This window comes from Lycium ferocissimum, chromosome 1, assembly GCF_029784015.1.
Source record: "Lycium ferocissimum isolate CSIRO_LF1 chromosome 1, AGI_CSIRO_Lferr_CH_V1, whole genome shotgun sequence".
In the NCBI taxonomy this organism is placed as follows: Eukaryota; Viridiplantae; Streptophyta; class Magnoliopsida; order Solanales; family Solanaceae; genus Lycium; species Lycium ferocissimum.
In genome coordinates, this window is record NC_081342.1 from 67,336,810 (window position 1) to 67,356,317 (window position 19,508).

A 19,508-nucleotide genomic window follows, 5' to 3' on the forward strand; every position below is an offset into this window, starting at 1 on the left:
GGTATTTTGAGTATTATCTCCAAGAAAGGATATATTCTTGGCATTGAAAAATTGGCAAGACACTCTGATGTGGCGTGATTTTACGCCACAATCGATGCTTTTCGGCTATAAGTTTTACTTGTTTTTAAGAAAGTCTATGTGATTTTACGTGTTTTTATTGCGTTTCAGGTATTACGAGGTCCCGAGAGCCTATTTGTGGAAATCGAGTGAAAAACGTGAAAAAAAGAGTTGAAGAGCTCAAAGGAATAAAGCAATGTTAAATGAAGAAATTTGAAGGAAAATGGAATAAGACCTGAAGAAAACAAGAGGAAAAAAAAAGAGGAGACAGGGGGGACACATTTTGGTTTTTGTCCCCCAAAGTGAAAACCAAAAAAAAAAAAAAAAAAAAAAAAGAGAAGATGTCAATATTTATTGAAATTGCATGAAAGAAGAATTCACTGGCAGCGCGAATATTTTCTAGCTTGCAACATTACGGAGCATCCGTATTTAATTTTGGTTTTTAAAAGTCTCCCAATTCTTTTTGGACTCAATTATTTTATATGGGTTTTTTTTTCCTACACCTATAAATAGCCCATAAAATAGATTTTTTCATATCTTTGGCATAAAACACAAGTTTGGAAGCTAGGGTTCCTACGTATATTTTCTTTCTTTTATTCAAACCTTATTTATGGGAATTTCTTGGTGACAATTGAGATTGAAACTCTTGTTGTGCTTATTTATTGATCGACATTATTTTTAATCAAGTAAGTTATTGTTATTTTAATTATTCTTGTTCTTCAACGTTTCTCAAGGGAGTAGCTAACCCTAGGAATCGCCCATTTACTTTGTTTGAAATTCGGAAGAGGAAGAACGGGGTTGGGATAGAATAATTAACATGAATTTGGAGCGTTAACCCTCATCTAATGGAAATTGACCTAGGAATAGGCGATATCACTTGTAGCCATAGTTGGGTGTTATTAATGCTCCTAATTGCTTTAGGGATATTCAATTAGGTAGTCTAGTTAATCTTCGGGAGAAGGTAATTTAGAGTCATTATCCGAGGCTAATTAACATAATATTACCATTATACGTAATTCGTGAAATATATTGGATCGTTCTTGGTAGCCGTTTCCTTTATTCCATTATTGTGGCCACTGATCAATTTACTTGCTTTCTAGATTAGATTTAATATTTTCGTATTTTATCAAAACCATATCTAAAAACCACCATTGATGCGTTCGGCCTAGCTGTTGTTGGTGATAGTTCCTAATATGCTTAAACGCCTACATATTTTTCTCTGTGGGATTTGACCCCAACTTTGTTGGGTTACTATATTTGACAACGTCCGCATTATGCCATTAAAAGGTGTAATTTGAGCGTATCAAATTTGGCGCCGTTGTCGAGGAACAATTGGGGTATTTTGGCTAATTTAGGAAATCAGCTAACTTGCTTTGAACCGAACCCATTAAAATTTGTATAGTTGTTTTCTTTGTTTTATTTTATTTTTAGAAAATAACAATGGCATTTTTCCATGAAAACTTGTTTAGTAGTGATTTTTATTGTGAGCATGGTCAAATTGGTGAGTTCAAACTCATGATGGAGTGCCTATTAGGTGAGGGTAACGAAAATCAAAAAGCCTTGGAAGAATACTTGGAAACTAATCTCCAACTTAGTTTTATGACAAACGAAGAAAATCCTCCATGGGCAAATCATTATGATCTCCCAAATGCTCAAGATGAAAGGGTAACTCATGAAGATGAGCTTATTGAGAATGCCAAAGAAAAAAATAAATTGGAGTCAACCATCGTTCTAAAAAATATGGTTAGTGTTGACTCCAATCTGGGGGAAAAAGAGGATGTCGTAATTCAAGAAGTTCAAGAGCCTTATATTTTACAATTTGAAAATTCAAGAAGGCAAAACGACATTCCTCACTTGAAAGCCAAGAAGTGTAAGATGAAAAATATTTTACTTGGCGTGGTCATCTATTTACCACCTCCCGCTACTCGTGGTCACAAACTTTAATCAATGTTGGGTGCCCAGTTCATAAGCTTCAAATGGCGAGAAAAGCGGTAAAAGTTAGTGCTAGCAGATATGCCTAATCCCTTTTTATGCTTATGTGATGCAGTGGGGACACTCCAAATTTTTTGGTTAGGGGTGGGCTATCTGGAAAGTATTGTATATATGTGTTTAGGAACCCCCTCGGCATTTCTTTGCCAGAGTTCTTTTCCTGAGAGGTTTTATTTTTGTTGAAACTGGCATGTTTAGGATGTTGCTTAGGTTGAATAGAGTAGTTTTGACTTATTTGGTGTTACTCAGAATCCGATGGCATGTTGTTATGGTTTGTTGGAAATTTTGGACCCTCGAAATTTTGAACAATGCATACTTAAACCAGTTATTGGTTGACATGATTGATTCTTTATATGACATTATGATTATTGGGGTATTGTGTGTGATGAATGACTACTTAGGAGGTCACAAGTGTAAAAATAATTGTCCTTATGCCAATGTGTGTGTGAGTTGTTAGTTTGGTTCTGTTTATGCATGTATAATCTAGAACTTGTCCGGTTGGTCTTGTTTGAAATCCGAAAGTTAGTTTGGTTGTGAGATAATCTTAGGCTTTCTTTGTGTAAATAGTCCCTTTGCCTAAATAAGCCTTACCAAAAATTTCAAATATTCTTAGTTTCCCTTTTTGAGCCTTTTGATCTTTTTTTTGGCTAGCCAATTATGAAACCTTACCCTTTGTGCAATTAATCCATCTTCGCACCCGTTCCCTCCTTGATGCTACTAGATAGATGAGGCAAAATGCCTAAGTTGGAGGTGAATTAAATGTGGAGTAGATGTTAAAAACATAAATTGGGGGTGGTGGGGTTTGCTAGTGGAGATTCGATGTGGTAGTTGCATATATAAAAAGAAAAAGAAAAAGAAGAGAAAAATCAGAAAATTGTAACAAAAAAAGATTTGTAAGTTGGTTAGGAATAAAACCACATCGAGGTCGAAAACTTGAAAGAAAATAAAGGGGTTGGAAAGAAAAGAGGTGAATTAAGGTGAAGAGATGTTATAGTGTTCAAGGAGGGTGAGTCACTAATATTCAAAAAGTATCTACCCGTCCTAAGCCTACATTACAAGCCAAAACAAGTCCTAATGTGATCCTGTTGAACGAGCCTAGGATGAAAACATAGAAAATAAGGGCAAGCCTATGGTATTTGCATGTGTAGATATGAATTTCTTTGTGAGTGTGAGTGTTTTTCTCTTCTCTTTCGTCTTCGTCCCATTCTTATTGTATATATGTGTGTTGGGACATTCTTTAGTCTATGTGAGGGCATACGGATGAGAATTGAGCAAAATAAAGTGACCGCCTAAAGTAGCATTTGTGTGCATCATAATATGTTCGATAATGTAATGTCATGCATTGAAGCTTCATTGTTAGTCATAGCGTTCTTGGGTTGTGTATATGGTTTGAAAATCAAAAAATGGGGTGGTTCTTGAAAGAAAAACATGTGTGCCGGTAGTTGAGAGTCAAAACCAATGTAAACATTCTTACTCTGTGATATCTAGGTGTTCGATTGAGTCGTTGTTTTGTATGGCTTGCTTGAGGACAAGAAAATACTTTAAGTTGGTGGTGTCACTCTCCCATGCGATTGAAAATGTCTATTATGTAAATGGCTTGAAGTATAGTCTGTTAAGTATGTCCCAAATCTGTGATAAGGGAAATGAAGTAAAGTTCTTGTCTTGTTCTTACACTGTCACCAATCTCAAATCTGGTGAAATGGTGCTGATAGAAAAAAGATTCAAGAACATCTATGTTGCAGACTTTGATTCATTAAATGGTGGTGACTTGACATGCCTTAGTGCTATAGATGATGATGCTAAGCTATGGCACAGGCGACTAGGACATGCAAGTTTCTCTCTGCTGAACAAACTTGTTGTGAAGGACCTGTTCCGTGGGCTGCCAAATGTCAAGTTCAAAGATCACAAGGTGTGTGATGCTTGCATAACAGGAAAGCAAGTGAGATACTCCTTTAAACCAAAGAAGGTTGTGAGCACCTCAAGGCCACTAGATCTTCTTCACATGGATCTGTGTGGGCCAATAAGGGTTCAAAGTAGAGGAGGAAAGAAGTATATCTTTGTGATTGTTGATGACTATTCTAGGTTCACTTGGACTCTGTTTCTAAGAACCAAGAATGAAACATTCCCTGTGTTTGTGGTCTTTGTGAAACAGATTCAAGTGAAGTTGGGAAATCAAGTGGTGAGCATTAGATCTGATCATGGTACTGAATTTGAAAATGCCAAGTTTGAAGAATTCTGTGCTGAAAATGGTATGAATCACAATTTTTCTACTCCCAGAATACTTCAGAACAATGCTGATAGCAAGTGGAGTGTCCAAAAGTTTTTGGGTTGAGGTTTTCAACACTGCTTGCCATGTGATAAATAGGTGCATGATCAGGTCCTTGCTTGAGAAAACTCCCTATGAAATGCTAAAAGGGAGAAAGCCTAAGCTGACCTACCTAAGAGCATTTGGATGAAAATGCTTTGTTCTCAATAATAGTAAAGAAGCTTTGAGAAAATTTGACGTAAATAGTGATGAAGGAATATTTCTTGGGTATTTTTCTCACAGCAAGGCATACAAAGTCTACAACAACAGAACTTAGTGTGTGGAAGAAAGTGTGCATGTAATCTTTGATGAATCAAATGAATTTAGTGACAAGGGAACACACGATGATGAAGCTGTAGTTGGGGAATTTTCAAAGGTTCCTGATGAAACCATTGAAATCTCCAATACAAAGACTGAGTTGATGAGTCAAGTCAAGCAGGGAAATGAAGAAGATGCAGTAGAATCTCCAGAAGGCACAGAGTAACTAGGTCCCTCTATTACTCCACTTGAAGTTGAACATCGAGTAGCTGATGTTGTGTCAGGTACTCCCAGGGATGAACAAAGAAGCAGAAATCATGCTTCTATAGATGTCAATGATGGATCAAACATGGAAGAACCTGGTCCCCTAAATCCTGAAGTCCAAGTATCCAACTGGAAGCACAAAGGGTTTCATCCACTCCACAATGTGATTACTCCCTTAGACTCTGGTATTCAAACAAGGTCTAGGGCGAGAAACATGTTTGCCTTCTTAGCCTTTCTATCTCAAATTGAACCCAAGAATATCAAGGAGGCCTTGAGAGACACTGATTGGATAGCTGCTATGCAAGAAGAGCTCTATTAATTTGAGAGAAACAAATTAAGGCACCTGGTCCCCAGGCCTTCAGACAGAACAGTGATTGGGACTAGGTGGGTGTTTCACAATAAGCTTGATCAATTTGAAAACACTACAAGGAACAAGGCAAAACTGGTGGTTCAAGGCTACAATCAAGAAGAAGGCATTGACTATGATGAAACCTTTGCTCGTGTTGCAAGAATGGAGGCAATAAGGATTCTTATTTCCTTTGCATCTCATATGGAATTCAAATTATTCCAAATGGATGTCAAAAGTGCCTTCCTTAATGGGTACCTAAAGGAGGAAGTCTTTGTCAAGCAACCTCCTGGTTTTGAAAGTCATGAACATCCTGAGTATGTGTTCAAGCTTGACAAAGCTCTATATGTTTTAAAGCAAGCTCATCAGGCATGGTATGAGAGATTGTCAAAGTTTCTTCTTGAAAATGGCTTTATAAGAGGAAAAATTGACAACACCTTATTTATGAAGAAAAGATGTAGGAATCTGTTGATTGTGCAAGTTTATGTTAATGACATCTTTTTTGGTGCCACAAATGACTCCCTTGGTGAAGAATTTGCCAAACTCATAGGAAGTGAATTTGAGATGAGCATGATGGCTGAGTTGAACTTCTTTCTAAGGCTGCAAGTTAAGAAAACCCTAAAAGGCGCCATGATCAGTCAACAAAAATACATCAAGGAGTTGCTTAAAAGATTTGAGATAGAGAATGCTTAGCCCATTGATACACCTATAGCTACTACTACTCGGTTAGACAGGGATGAACCTGGTTTTCCTGTGAGTGAAACCATGTATAGGGGTATCATTGGGTCACTACTGTACTTAACTGTCAGCAGACCTGACATTGTCTTTAGTGTTAGGTTGTGTACAAGGTTCCAATCAAGTCCAAAGGAATCCTATTTAAAAGCTGTAAAAAGAATCTTGAGGTATTTCAAGGGGGCTCAGTGCCTGGCCCTCTTCTATCCTTCAGGTGATAATTTTGACTCTTCTATCCTTTAGGTGATAATTTTGACTTGGTTGGATATGCTGATGCTGATTATGCTAGATATTTGGTGGATAGAAAGAGCACATCTGGAATGGTGCATTTTTTGGGGTCATGCTTGATCCCTTAGGGTACAAAGAAACAAAATTAAGTGGCTCTTTCTACTGTTGAAGCTGAGTATGTGGTTGCTGCCTCTTGATGTGCTCAATTGCTTTGGATCAAACAACAGCTTGAGGATTTTGGTGTGCTTACTGAGTGTGTGCCCTTGTTGTGTGACAATATAAGTGCACTTAATATGGCAAAAAATCTAGTGCAACACAAAAGGACCAAGCACATTGATGTAAGGCACCATTTCCCAAGGGATAATATTGAAAAGGGGTTGATATTATAAAGTTCTGCAAGATAGAGGACTAGGTAGCAGATATCTTCACAAAAGCACTAAGCAGGGAGCATCTTGAAAGAAATCGTTTGGAGTTGGGCTTGATCAAGCTCAACTAGTTGCTTCTCCTTAAAATTCCCTCAATGATTGGCTATGTTAAGAGGAAAGGTAAAAAGCTAAAAGTGTTTTTTGGTGGCATCTAACTCACTCCTATACTATTAAAGGTATACACGCATGGCATCTTCAGGACAACATAAGCATTGGAGACATTGCATTTCTCAGAGTTTTTGCCTATATCTTAAAAAGCTGTCAAGGAACCTGGTTCCTGTGACTCAGGTTAGTAGTCTCTTAGGTACTTATATTCTTTTTATATTGTCTGAAAGTGTTATTTCATTAAAATTCCTCCTGCCACTTTATCAAATTGAGCCCAAAACGGCACTTTTTCTGAACCGACCCGGCATGTAAGAAGGCTATTTTAAGACCCAATCAGAACTTGTTCCTTGTTCCTTTATTTAAACCAAAAGTGTCTCTCCTCTCTCCTCACTTAAAACACATTTCATCTTCTCTCTCTGTCTTGTATAACATCTACCGTCTCTCTTTCAATCTTTGCCTAAAATCACCATGTCTCTAAATGACTCTTCCTCTCCAAATGTCCCAGAAACGAACCCCACATCTTCACCTTCCAAAAACCCAACTTCATCAGACCCAAAATCACAAGATTCACCACCAAAATCCCCAATCTCCACTGACCAAAACCCACCTGCAACACTACCACAACCAACTATTTCAGGCCCCTCCAGGACTAAAAAAAAAAACAAATCCCAATGAAATTTGTGCCTTCTTCCTGCCGCAACTGAAAAACACGACTCAGAGGAAAGTGTTCAAACTCTTTCAGTGTTAAAATTCTTCCAAAATACTGAGGAGCTTGACAAAAAAGATGATGAAGTTATGGTTTTAGCCAAACCGTGGGTGCTGAAGTTATGGGTATAGAGGAACCAAGCAGGGTTGAAAAACAGACGAGTCCCATGGTTATGCATGAGTCTGCAAGTGTAAGTGGTGCAGAGGAACAAAAAAAGGCCGCTGATAAAGGAGATTCTACCAAAAGCCCTAAAAAATCAGGTAAATCCAACCCTTTGGATAGTGATAAAAGGGTAGAGGACTCTACCGTAGATTTTGATGGAAATTTTTCTGAAAAGGGGTTGGGTATGTCTAATATTTTGGAAAGTGAAGTAGAAATTATTGCTGGTTTTATTGATGCTATGCATGCCAAAGGTGTTAGTGCGGAGAGTTAAGGGGAAAAGACTCAGGGGGAAGCGAGTCAGGGGGAAAGGGTTATTGTTCAGGAAACAAGAGAAGTGAATGAAGGACCTGGTCCCTTAAGGAAAAATTTTGATGCTGTTGACCCTGGTAATGTGTCCACTATCATCGTACCCTGGAAGAAACCCTTCTCTGAGAAGGAACCTGGTTCCCCTAATCTTTCTCAAGAGGTTGACTCTGATGATGATGTCATTTTAAGAACGATTTTCAAAAGGTCATCTAGTCACGTGAAACAAAGTGGTGAAAGTACGAGAAAGCATATTGCTGCTAAGCCACCTACTACCATGCAAAGGAGTTAGGCTCAACGTGAGTCTGCTCTAAAGGCTAGTAAGGAAGAGAGTGCTGGAAAGAAAAAAAGAAGTCTGGTGATGCATAGTTTGAGAGCTGAAGAGTATGTGGTAACCGTGTCTGATAATTAAGAGGAAGTCTGGTGAGGAAAAACTCTAAGAAAAAAAAGGAAGAAAAAAGAAAGAAAGTTGTGGGGGATGAGACAGAAGTTGATGAGAATGTTGAAAAGGAGAAGAGTGTGTCTGGCTCTTCTAAGAAAAGAAAAAGCTATGTGAGTGAGGAACCTGGTTCCTCAAAGAAGAGGCAAAAGATCAAGGAGTTGGGATTGCACAGGCAAGAAAATTTGAAAAAGCAAAAAGTGTTACTTGGGAGGGTGTTTGACCCTAAAATTGCTGAGAAAAATAGAATGAATGAGCTGCTGGAGATTGTTGAATTTCAGAAGTGGGAGCACTTGTTTGTCTCCCCTGCTCCTAGTGTCTTTTAGGATAAGGTGTTAAAGTTTTATGACTCTTTAATGTACACTGATTACTCCACCGTGGTCATGACTGTAAATGAGTTGGAGTTCAAAATAGATGAAGAAAAGTTGGGTGAAATTCTTGGTGTCCCAACTGATGGATTGAAAACAATGGAAGGGAAGGCATCACAAGCCTTCAAAGATCTGATTGTAAAAAAAAGGGTATCTGTAACTGGTGAAAGGCTCTATAAGAAGCAGCTTAAGCCTAAGTATTAGCTCGTTTTTGAGCTTGTCAACAAAGCGCTACTTCCAAGGGATAAGGTGAGATGCATTGCCTCTGTTGCGGACCTGGTCCTTCTCGAAGCTCTAGCAACTTTTCAATCTAATGATTAATCATATGACCAAAGTGGTTAATGCTAGAGAGGGCAAACATGGTCTCTCATATGGCTTTTTCTTGACTAAGGTCTTTGAGCACTTCAATGTCAAGACTGGAAAAGCCATTACGAGTACTAGGAAGCAGATGTTCACCATGGGGACTTTGGAAAAAATGTGAGTGTCTGGAAAAGAAAGGGGGTATTGGCAGCAATTCAACCATTTCTAGCCTGATTGACGCTCAGGAACAGGCCACTGCAGAAATTAAAAGGCTCAAAGCTGAGAATGCCATCCTGAGAGCACAAGTGGCTGCAAAGGCACAGGAACCTGGTCCCAGTAATGAAATGGCAACTGCTAATGCTGAGCTGAGGGTTGAAAATACAGAGTTGATGCGCCAGCTTGATGTGCTCCGTGACCAAATGGTCCAGGATCAGAGGGTAGCCAGTGAAAGAATGGATACGATTGTTAAGGCATTCATCCATTGATTCCTTCCCAGCTTGTCCTCAATCTCCATGTCCCTTTGGCTCATTCCTCCCTTTAAAAAAACTCCTATTTTGTTTCTCCTATCCTTTTGATGACATTGGTACTTTTGACATTTTAATTATCATTGTTTGTGTTGTTTTGACTTCTAATTTTTGGATATGATTAATGTTACTATATTTAATGGGCAATTACTCTGTTTTATGCAATGATTACTCTGTTTTATGCAATGATTACTCTGTTCTTATGCGATGTTGCTCTTGTTTTTGTTCATGTTATGTTGTCCCAGTGGCCATGAGTTAATGTCATTGAACTTTTTTGTGCTTGTGCCATTTATTGCTCTTTTCAATGATGCCAAAAGGGGGAAGTTTCTAAAGGATTGATATGTGTCGTGTAAAGTTTGATATGTAATGGATGTTAACATATTGTTTAAGCCTGATCCGCAGGGGCAAATAGTGGGGAACCTAGTTCTCAAGGGAATTTCAGTTATGGGTTTGTCATTATCAAAAAAGGGAAAACTGATAAGTTATGCCATTTTGTGTTTTGATGATTTGACAAACACTCGAGGGACCTGGTACTCGATCAGGTCCTCTGAGTGTCGTACAGTTAACACGCCACAGTTGTAAAGCTGCGGTACTGTCACTGTGCCGATCGGGCAACCGAAGAAGACGATTCTGAAGCGGTTGCTAGAGGCCAAACCAGTAGCTAAAAGCCAATACCAAAAGATGAAATGTCCCTATCTATGGTCACATGCTTCTCACATGCTCCCCAATACATATACAACATGTTACAAGGTTTAACCTATCACTTGCAAAATCAGAAATTCATTTTCTCTCAAGTGTAGCTGTCACTACTCTCTAGGTGCTCTCAAGAACAAAGCTTTAACAAATCCAAGGACCAGATCCTAACAACTGAAGATGTCTTAAGTCCTAGGTTTGTCAAGTCTTTGTCATTTTGTTCTTCACTTGTAATCCTACTCTACTTTCGAGAAGTGTTATTGTAGGAAGGTTTCAACCTTTGTTTATTTTGGTTTCTTGGCTAGAGTTAGTCAAGGTTAGTTTGGATGCTTGGCTAGAGTTAGTCAAGGGTTGTAGCTTACAATAGAGTTATTGTAAGGGGTGGGGGATTAAGAGTTTAATTCCTAGGTTGCAAAAGGTTGCAATCTGAAAGTTGCTCAGTTTAGTGAAGTTGAAATCCTACTCCGGTAGGTCGTGGTTTTTAATCCCTTGAGCAAGGAGTTTTTCACGTAAATATCTTGTCTTATTTACTTTCTGTTTTTTAATAGAGAACCTGGTTCTCTATACTGTTTGGTGGACTCTTAGCTTCTATCAATTGGGTTCTAGTCTTTGACAAGATCTTATTGATAAAAGTCTAGTTGTTGTTGGCGAGCAGAGTTTGGATGGTAAAATCAAGACATGTCGGATTCATGATCTTCTCCATGATTTATGCTTGAGAGAAGCTGAAAGCAAGAATCTTTTGTATGTTCTAAATCCCCCAATTTCTGTAGGACACCGAACAGTTTTTCCTAAAGGTCGTTGGTGGGTGTCACTTCATTCAACGCGAGGTTTTTTTTCTTCCATTTGTTCTGATGATCTTACTCGTAGCAATACTCGTACTCTTCATATTTCCTTCAGCATAAGCATAAATCATCTTGCATTAAGACTAAACCATTTCAAACTTCTTAGAGTACTTGACTTGGAGAAAGTGAGCTGCTACGATTTACCTAGTGCAATAGTACACCTATCTTTATTAAGGTACTTGGCTATGATGGTTTATACGATTCCAAAAGATCTACCAATTTCCAAACTGTGGAATTTACCAACTTTTGTATTGTGTCAAAGTTATCCAGGAATAGGCACTGCCATTAATTTACCAAATGAAATTTGGGAAATGTCTCAACTGAGGCATCTCCAGTCTACAGGGATGTACTAGTGTTCTCCTCCAAAGGTATCAACTAATGAAGTTAAGTATCGAGTTTTGGAAAACTAGCGAAGTGTTCTGGGTTGAGTCCTCGTTGTTGCACAATGGAAATATTTGAAGGGATTAAGAAAGTGAAAAAATTGAGGATTTTTGGCACTACAAAAGAAATTTATAGTGAGCGCAAATGGTTAGATAATCTAATATATTTACATGAGCTCGAGGAGCTAAGTATTGAATCTTACATGCCTAGTTTCATAAGGCTTCCACGTCTGGATTCTTTCCTGCCAAATGTCAAAAAGCTGACACTTCAAGGAACTTATCTACCGTTGGAGGACATGACGATCATTAGCAAGTTGCCCAAACTCAAGGTGCTCCAATTGAAGAAAGGCGCCTTTCTTATGAGAATAGTGTGGGAACTAACAGAGATGGGATTTCCTGAATTAAAAATCATGCTCCTTAATGAGTTGTATTTGGTTTACTGGAGAGCCGCTGATGATTATTTCCCATGTCTTGAGCGTGTTGTAATTATCAGAAATTGCAGGCACTTACACGAGATTCCTGAAGGATTTGCAGATAGTATGACACTGCAGCTAATTGAGTTACATGGATGTCTTCCTTCCCTTGTGACTTTTGCTAAGCGGATCCAGAAAGAGCAATTAGAGAATTCGGGAAGTGACATGCTTAAAGTTTATGCCTTTGACACAATTAGAGGCAAGTAAATAATTTAGGATGAATCTTCAACATCCATTGTATGAACTGTGTTAAATCAGTAGATGAGAATTCACCTATTGATTGTAATACGATTTTTTGCGCATAACTACTACTATATCGTTGAGTTCAATATGATTAGGAAAATGAATAGTTCATAACATCTGTTACATGTAATTGTCATGTTAAGGCTTTTATTATGAACACAGTATTAACTTTTTCTGTTGAACTTGTTTGTTTGTTTTATTTTTTATTTTTTATTTTTTATAGCTAGATGAAATCATTGACTAAATCCAGCATTTTACCAATATATAAAGGAAGCAACACACGTATGATCATAAGTGCAAATTTAGCTCAACAGTGACTAGTAAAGTTCAAGATCTTGTACGACAACATAATCTCCGAAAACAATCAAATACTTTGGCCGAATATTTGCTCTTTTAATGTGAAAAGTTTAAGTATTGCACATTTTGATTAAAATAGAAATGTCATAATCACAGTTTATTTTATTGATTTTCAGTTCCTTTTCTTAATCATAAACTTAGCATTAAACTGCATCTTGTTTTAGAGTACATTGTGTACGTTTCAGTTGAATAAATGGGAGCGTGACCTCTAAATTGAGTTGCACCAAGGGTTGTCTCCCCAGTACTGTAAATTTTCCAACAAATCCAACAAGAAAAGGAGATGACAACACTACTTGCTTAACTAGTGCTTGTTACCTGCTTGTCTTTTGTTCTGTTTTTTTCCTGTTCTTGTTTCCCGAAAACAAAAGAATTAGAATATGTGTGGTATACCTCTGCAATAAAGTCCTAATTTGATTAGTCTTGGCCTTTAGAAGGTCACCCCCCCCCCCCCCCCCCCCACCACAAGTATTTGTTCGAAATCCCTTAAAGTACTGGACTTAGTCCGTGGTACAAGGTTCTTGGCTGCTTATGCTGCTGTAACATCTCTGATGTGAACAATACACCTTATTTCCAAATCCAACTTATTACACCTTGAAGAGGGTCTCAAAGAACATTTGAAATTATTCTAGCAGGCCCCATATCAACACGGCTAACAGGCATCCGCACATGGCTTTGCCTTTCGTTAGTAACAAAAATTTCAGCTCCATCTCAAAAGTTTGTCACCAGCCTCTTGTATAAATTATCCTTGAGCCTCTTGCTATAACAAATTTGTTACCAATTTACTAGGGCATCAATTAGTAGTAATGTTGATCACATAGATTTACTCGTAATTACCTTATAAGTAATGTGATTGTGCAAAATATTTTTACATAGAACTTATGGTTTATCTCATATTAGCATCAGTGTACATTAACCCCTCCCCCAACTACAGTATTTACCTATTGATTGGTTGTACTTTGAAAACATGTTTTATATCTTTCCTTTCAGAAATTAAACTTAAAATAGTTTGCTGAAGAAGCAGAATGGTTTTGAAAAAATTCACATTTATCATGCTTGTGGATATTCATATTTAATGGTATTTGTGAAGGAGTAAACAAACAAAGGTGTAATTTCTTCCATAACTTCATGATAATGCTAAGTTTGATGATATATGAAGTAGTTGTAGTTCATAATCTCTCTCAAATATATCGAGCAGGGCTAGTAAAGCTACGGCAAGATGTGAGGGCATGTGAATATGAGCATTGTCCATATATTGTGGGAAATGCTGAAGAGGAATGAAACCACAGGGGTTGCTGCTCCTCCCAAAAAAGGACATTTTATGCTCTTAATTGGGCAAGATGTACTGCCTTTATGGAGATCTAGCAGATGGCGTGCAAAAAAGTTTAAAGGGTAGGAGGTATTTGATTGTTGCGGATAACATATCGAGTACGGAAGCCTGGGATGACATTAGACTATGTTTTCCAGAAAACAATAATAGAAGTAGAATATTGTTGACTACTTGGGACATGAACGTTGCTCAATATGCTAGCTCTCATAAGGATCCATTTCCGATGCATTTCCTGGAGCCAGGTGAAAGTCGGAATTTATTTTGCCAAAGGCATTTGGCGAAAAGGATTGTCCAAATGAATTTGAGAATATTTCAAAGAAAGTTATAGAAAATTGCAAAGGACCGCTAATGATTTCTGTAGTCGCGGGACTCTCTCTGGCAAGAGGACATTGGACAAGTAGCTCAAAGTGTGAGCCCATTAGTAATCTTTGATGATTATCAACGTTGCTCAGGAGTGCTCGCTTTGAGCTACAATCATCTTCCTTCACTTTTGAAAGCTTGCTTTTTGCATTTTGGAGTTTTGCCAAAAGCTAGAGAGATTTGTGTGAAGAGGTTGATTAGATTATGGGCTGCAGAAAAGCTCTTAGATCTAAGGGGGCTTGAGGAATTGGAACAAGTGGCTGGTAATCTTTTACATGGTCTTATTGATAAAAGTCTAGTTGTTGTTAGCAAGCAAAGTTTGGATGGCAAAATCAAGACATGTAGGATTCATGATCTTCTCCGTGATTTTTGCTGGAGAGAAACTGAAAGCGAGAACCTTTCTATGAAGAACACAGAAGGGTTTCCCTTCAAGGTTATCAGTGGGTCTCAGTTCAATCAACGGGAGATTATGCTGGTAAGACCTTTTTCTTGGATGATGTTACTCCTAGCAAGACACGTTCTCTTCACTTTTCTTTCTACAATTGCGAGTGCCGTCCTTAAGTCTATAGCATTTCAAACATCTTAGAGTATTGGACTTGGAGGCGGAGAAACATGACTTCTTAGCTTTCCCTAGTGAGATATTACTCCTAGTTTCTTTAAGGTATTTGGCTGTACAGAGATTTGAGACTCCGGCGGATCTACTACTCCTTCCGTCCTAATTTAAATATCTTACTTTACTTTTCGGTCTGTCCCAAAAAGAGTGTCTCTTTCTATATAGAGTAGGTTTTTCAATTCCGACATTCTACATGGCAAGTTTAAGACCACAAGATTTAAAAGTCTACCTTTATTTCTTAAACTTTGTGCCAAGTCAAACTAAGACACTTAAAATGAGACAGAGAGAGTATAGTTTCCAATCTTTGGAATCTACGAACTCTCGTTTGTCATCATCCTGTAAACCTCAATGAGCCGATAGTTTTTCCAATTTCCAACTGAATTTGGGAGATTTCTCAGTCACGGCATCTTCACTCTACTTGGATGCATTTACATTCATGAAATCGGGATTGTCATGTTAGGGTGTTTTATCGGAGAATACAATATATAAGAAATAAATTGGGTAGCCTTTTTTTTCAAGATGGAGTCCATCTCAGCAAACAAATTAGTTTTAATAGAGGATATATCAGACTTGGAGGTCTGTTAACGGGGTAGGAGCATATTTAAGCCATTTGCTAACTGATATGGTAATTTGTCCTATTTCTAATAGTTCAGTGACAAGGTTGGGACAAAAACTAAACAGAGGATATTTTATTCTATTTCAATAGTTCATGAATATTTTTTGTCCTTTCCCGAAATGAAACCCCTTCCACAACAAACTAGAACAGGAACTAAAACAAGCGCTAATTACACCAAATGTGGTTATCAATGAATCTAGGCAAGGCCTAATACATAAACAGGACCCTCAAACTTGGCTTCAGCTGGCAAGACGTCTGCCCTCCAACTTTGGGTATGCACAAGTAGGCATCTCAACTTATCTCCACTTTGTCAGTTGAACACTCCAACTTATAAAATGATCATCAAGACACCTCCAAAATTTATGTGTCATGTCAGCATATGTGTTTACGTATTCAACTTTATACAAGTTAAGATCTTGCCACTTGTGCACATCCAAAGTTGGAGGGTATACTTGCCAGCTGAGGCCAAACTTGAGGGTCTGTTTATGTATTATGCCATGAATCTAATAATCTTAAGATTCCTTAGCAATCTATTTTAAATAAAAGAAAACACTTTTTCTCCACTACCTCAAAACTCATTTGCTAAATCTTCCTCTGTTCCTTCATAATCCCTACTGTTGCTTCTCCTTAATCTTCATCTCTTTTACTCTGTACAATGAAATTACAAGTGAATTTAGTCAAAAACACCTGCAGTTTCATGCTAAGTTTACAATTGAGAAAAGCCGCTGCAAATGAATAAAATAAAAATAGATAGTCTGATTTTTCTATTCAATTTTCAGAATAAAAGGCCCTAAACATGAAATAGCATGTAAGAGATGTTATGAACTACTCAATTTTCTTACCTTATTGAAATCAAAGTAGTTATGCATAAAAAAACAAAGAGAAATCTCACAATCAACAAGGTGAGTTCTCATCCACCCTACTGATTTAACACAATTGAAGAGAAGTCAAACTTATAATGGATGTTGAAGATTCACTCTAAATTATTTTACTTACCTCTAATTGTGTCAAAGGAACGAACTTCAAGCATGTCGCTTCCCAGATTCTCCAATTGTTCTTTCTGGATCCGCTTAGCAGCTTTCACAAGGGAACGAGAACATCTATGTAACTCAATTAGTTGCAGTGTCATACTATCAGCAAATACTTCAGGAATCTCTTTTAACCAACGGCAATCTCTTATAACTATGCGCTCAAGGCGTGGGAAACAATCATCAGTGGCTCTCCAATATTTAAGATTCAATTCCTCAAGGAGGAGGAAGAATTTCAATTCAAGAAATCCCATCTCTGTTACTTCCCACATTTCTGTTGACCCCTCTTCAGCAACGAAAGCAGCATGCTTCAATTGGAGCACCTCGAGTTTCGGGAACTTGCTAATGATCTTCATGTCCTCCAATGGTAGATAAGTATTATAAAGCGTCAATTTCTTGAGATTTGGTGGGGAACAACCCAGACGTGGAAGCGTAATGAAATTAGTTCTGTGAAAAGCGTGTACATAAATACTTAGTGTCTCAAGCTCATGTAAATATATAAGATTATCTAAGCATTTGGGCTGATCAAGAAATTCCCCACGCTTGCCATAAATCCCCAATTTTTTCACGTTCTTAATCTCTTCAAATATTTCCTTTGTGCAACAAGAAGGACTCAACCCACTAACATTTTGCAAGGTTCCCAAAATCGGGTACTTAACTTCATTAGAGGATACCTTCAGAGGGGAATGCAAAACCATCCTTGAACCTTTGAGATGCCTTAATTGAGACATGTCCCAAATTCCATTAGGTAAATGCATAATATTTTTCTTTGATGTACGAAATATGACGAGAGTTTGTAAATTCTGAAGATTGGAAATTGGTACTTCTTCAGAAATCTCATCGACCGTCATAACCAAATACCTTAAACAAACTAGGCGTGATATTTCACTAGGGAAACCATATTTGAATTCCATAGCCTCCAAGTCCAAGACTCTAAGAAGTTTGAAATGAACTAGTTGAAAACCATAAGCTGGATCAACATAAAAATGAATAGAACGTGTTTTTCTATAAGAAAGAGCACCGAAGAGGCTGGGATAAAAACCTTCCGCTAAATGAAGTGACACCCACTTACGACCTTGAGGGAAAAACCTTCTGGGTCCTCCATAAGGTGTGTCATTTATAGCATACAAAATACTGTCGCTTTCAGCTTCTCTCGAGCATAGATCATGAAGAAGATCATGAATTCTACAAGTCTTGATTATTCCATCAAGACTTTGCCTGCTAACCATGATTAAATTTTTATCAATAAGATCGTGTAAACTATGAGCTGCCACTTTTTCCAATCCCTCAACCCCCTTTAGCTCTAGGAGTCCTTCTGCAACCCATAATCTAATCAACTTCTTCACAGAAATCTCTTTAGCTTTTGGGAAAACTCCAAAATACAAAAAGCAAGCCTTCAAATGTGAAGGAAGATGATTGTAGCTCAAAGCGAGCACTCCTGAGCAACGTTGATAATCATCAAGGTTTACTAAAGAGTTCACACTTTCAGCTACTTTCCTCCACTCATCCAGTGACCTCTTGCTAGAGAGCGTCCCTGCAACCACAGAAATCATTAGTGGTAATCCATTGCAATTTTCTACAACTACCTTTGCTACATTCTCAAATTCAGTCGGACAATCTTTTTTGCTAAATGCCTTTTGGCAAAATAAATTCCAACTTTCCTCTGGCTCCAGGAAACGCATTGGAAAAGGATCCTCAGGATAGCTAGCATATTGAGCAACCTTCATGTCTCGAGTAGTCAACAATATCCGACTTCTTTTACAACATTCTGGAAACCATAGTCTAATCTCATCCCAGGCTTCCGTGCTCCATATGTCATCCACAACAATCAAATATCTCCTACCCTTTAAACTTTTCTGCAAGATTTCTGCTAGTATATCATCCGTTTTCTCATGAAGATCTTCTTTATCTTCTTTCTCCCGAATAGTAACTTGAAGGAGGGATAGAAGCATCTTTCGTATATTGTAGTCCTTGGACAGATTAATCCATCCACGAACATCAAAGAAGCTGACAATTAAGGGATCAGAAAACATCTTATTGGCAAAAGTTGACTTACCAATGCCGCCCATCCCAGCAATAGAGATGACTTCCAATTGAGATGAGTGTCCGGTAAGTTGACCTCGCATGCGCTCTTGTTCAATGTTGTATCCCACCATGCAGTTCTCAAGGGTAGAAACATGCAATCGTGGTGAACTAGAACCACCAAGTGAACAATTTCCAGCTTGCAAATTGTTATTCTTCCTCTGCTTGATGAGCTCTTTGTTGACAGAATCAACGTCTTCTATAGCTTGTTGCAAGATCTTAAGAAGCCTCTCATGGGCCTTTGTTGGAACGAGGAACACTCGTTTCAATATCTTAAGAAACGTCTTATGGGCCTCTTTCCAAATGTGTGATTCAACTTTGTTTTCCACTTCATGTACTAGATCTTTGACCTTTTCTGGCAAATCCTTCTTAGGTTCGTCATCGGAATTGTCAAGAAGCTCTAGCAGAGAGCCAACCTTCTCGTAGAGCAATTCCAAATGTTCTTTGTGACCCTCTTCAAGGTGTAATAAGTTGGATTGTGAAATCAGGCGTATCGTTCCCATCAGAGAAGTTACAGCAGCATAAGCAGCCATCTCTATTGACAACGATGTTCTACACAGAAATCAAGAAACGAAAATGGAGATCTGTACAGTTAAAGGGAAAGAGAAGAAGAGAGAAGAAGAACAAAGTGATTGAGTTCGTCGTACTTTTGGTCTGAATGAATATTAGGCTTCTTTTTCATTATAGTAAAATTTACTTGGCATAGGTTCCATTATTACCTATTTATGGAACATAACTAAACTTTTCAATAATTATATTTAGTAGCTAAAATATATCATATTTACTTGTATAGCTACCATGTTTTTACCACTCATCCGATAACTTCTCCACCCCCAAATTTAAGCAAAAAAAAAAACGTGTCTCTCTCCTTCATCCTAAATAGACGCCATTATTCACCATATCCATTACTTTCATCCAATTTCAAATCAGTTTTTCAATTATTCAACTTCCTTTTTTTATCTCTAATTAACTACTCATTGATT

General features: G+C 37.9%; 1 protein-coding gene across 1 annotated transcript; it reads right to left on the bottom strand.

Annotated features, from left to right (window-relative positions):
- Positions 1 to 16,042: 16,042 nt before the first annotated feature.
- Positions 16,043 to 19,058, bottom strand: LOC132066858 (putative late blight resistance protein homolog R1A-10). The gene is made up of 2 exons (XM_059460060.1): positions 16,412 to 19,058; positions 16,043 to 16,140 (listed from the first exon to the last, which is right to left on the bottom strand). The coding sequence occupies exons 1-2, from the start codon at positions 19,056 to 19,058 to the stop codon at positions 16,043 to 16,045; spliced, it is 2,745 nt and encodes a 914-aa protein (XP_059316043.1).
- Between the last annotated feature and the right edge of the window lie 450 nt (positions 19,059 to 19,508).

Coding starts and splice junctions, on each gene's coding strand:
- LOC132066858 (XM_059460060.1), bottom strand. CDS start 19,058: ATGGCTGCTTATGCTGCTGTAACTTCTCTGATGGGAACGATACGCCTG. Junction 16,141..16,411: donor TTCCTTTGACACAATTAGAG/GTAAGTAAAATA, acceptor ATTCATTTGCAG/CGGCTTTTCTCAATTGTAAA.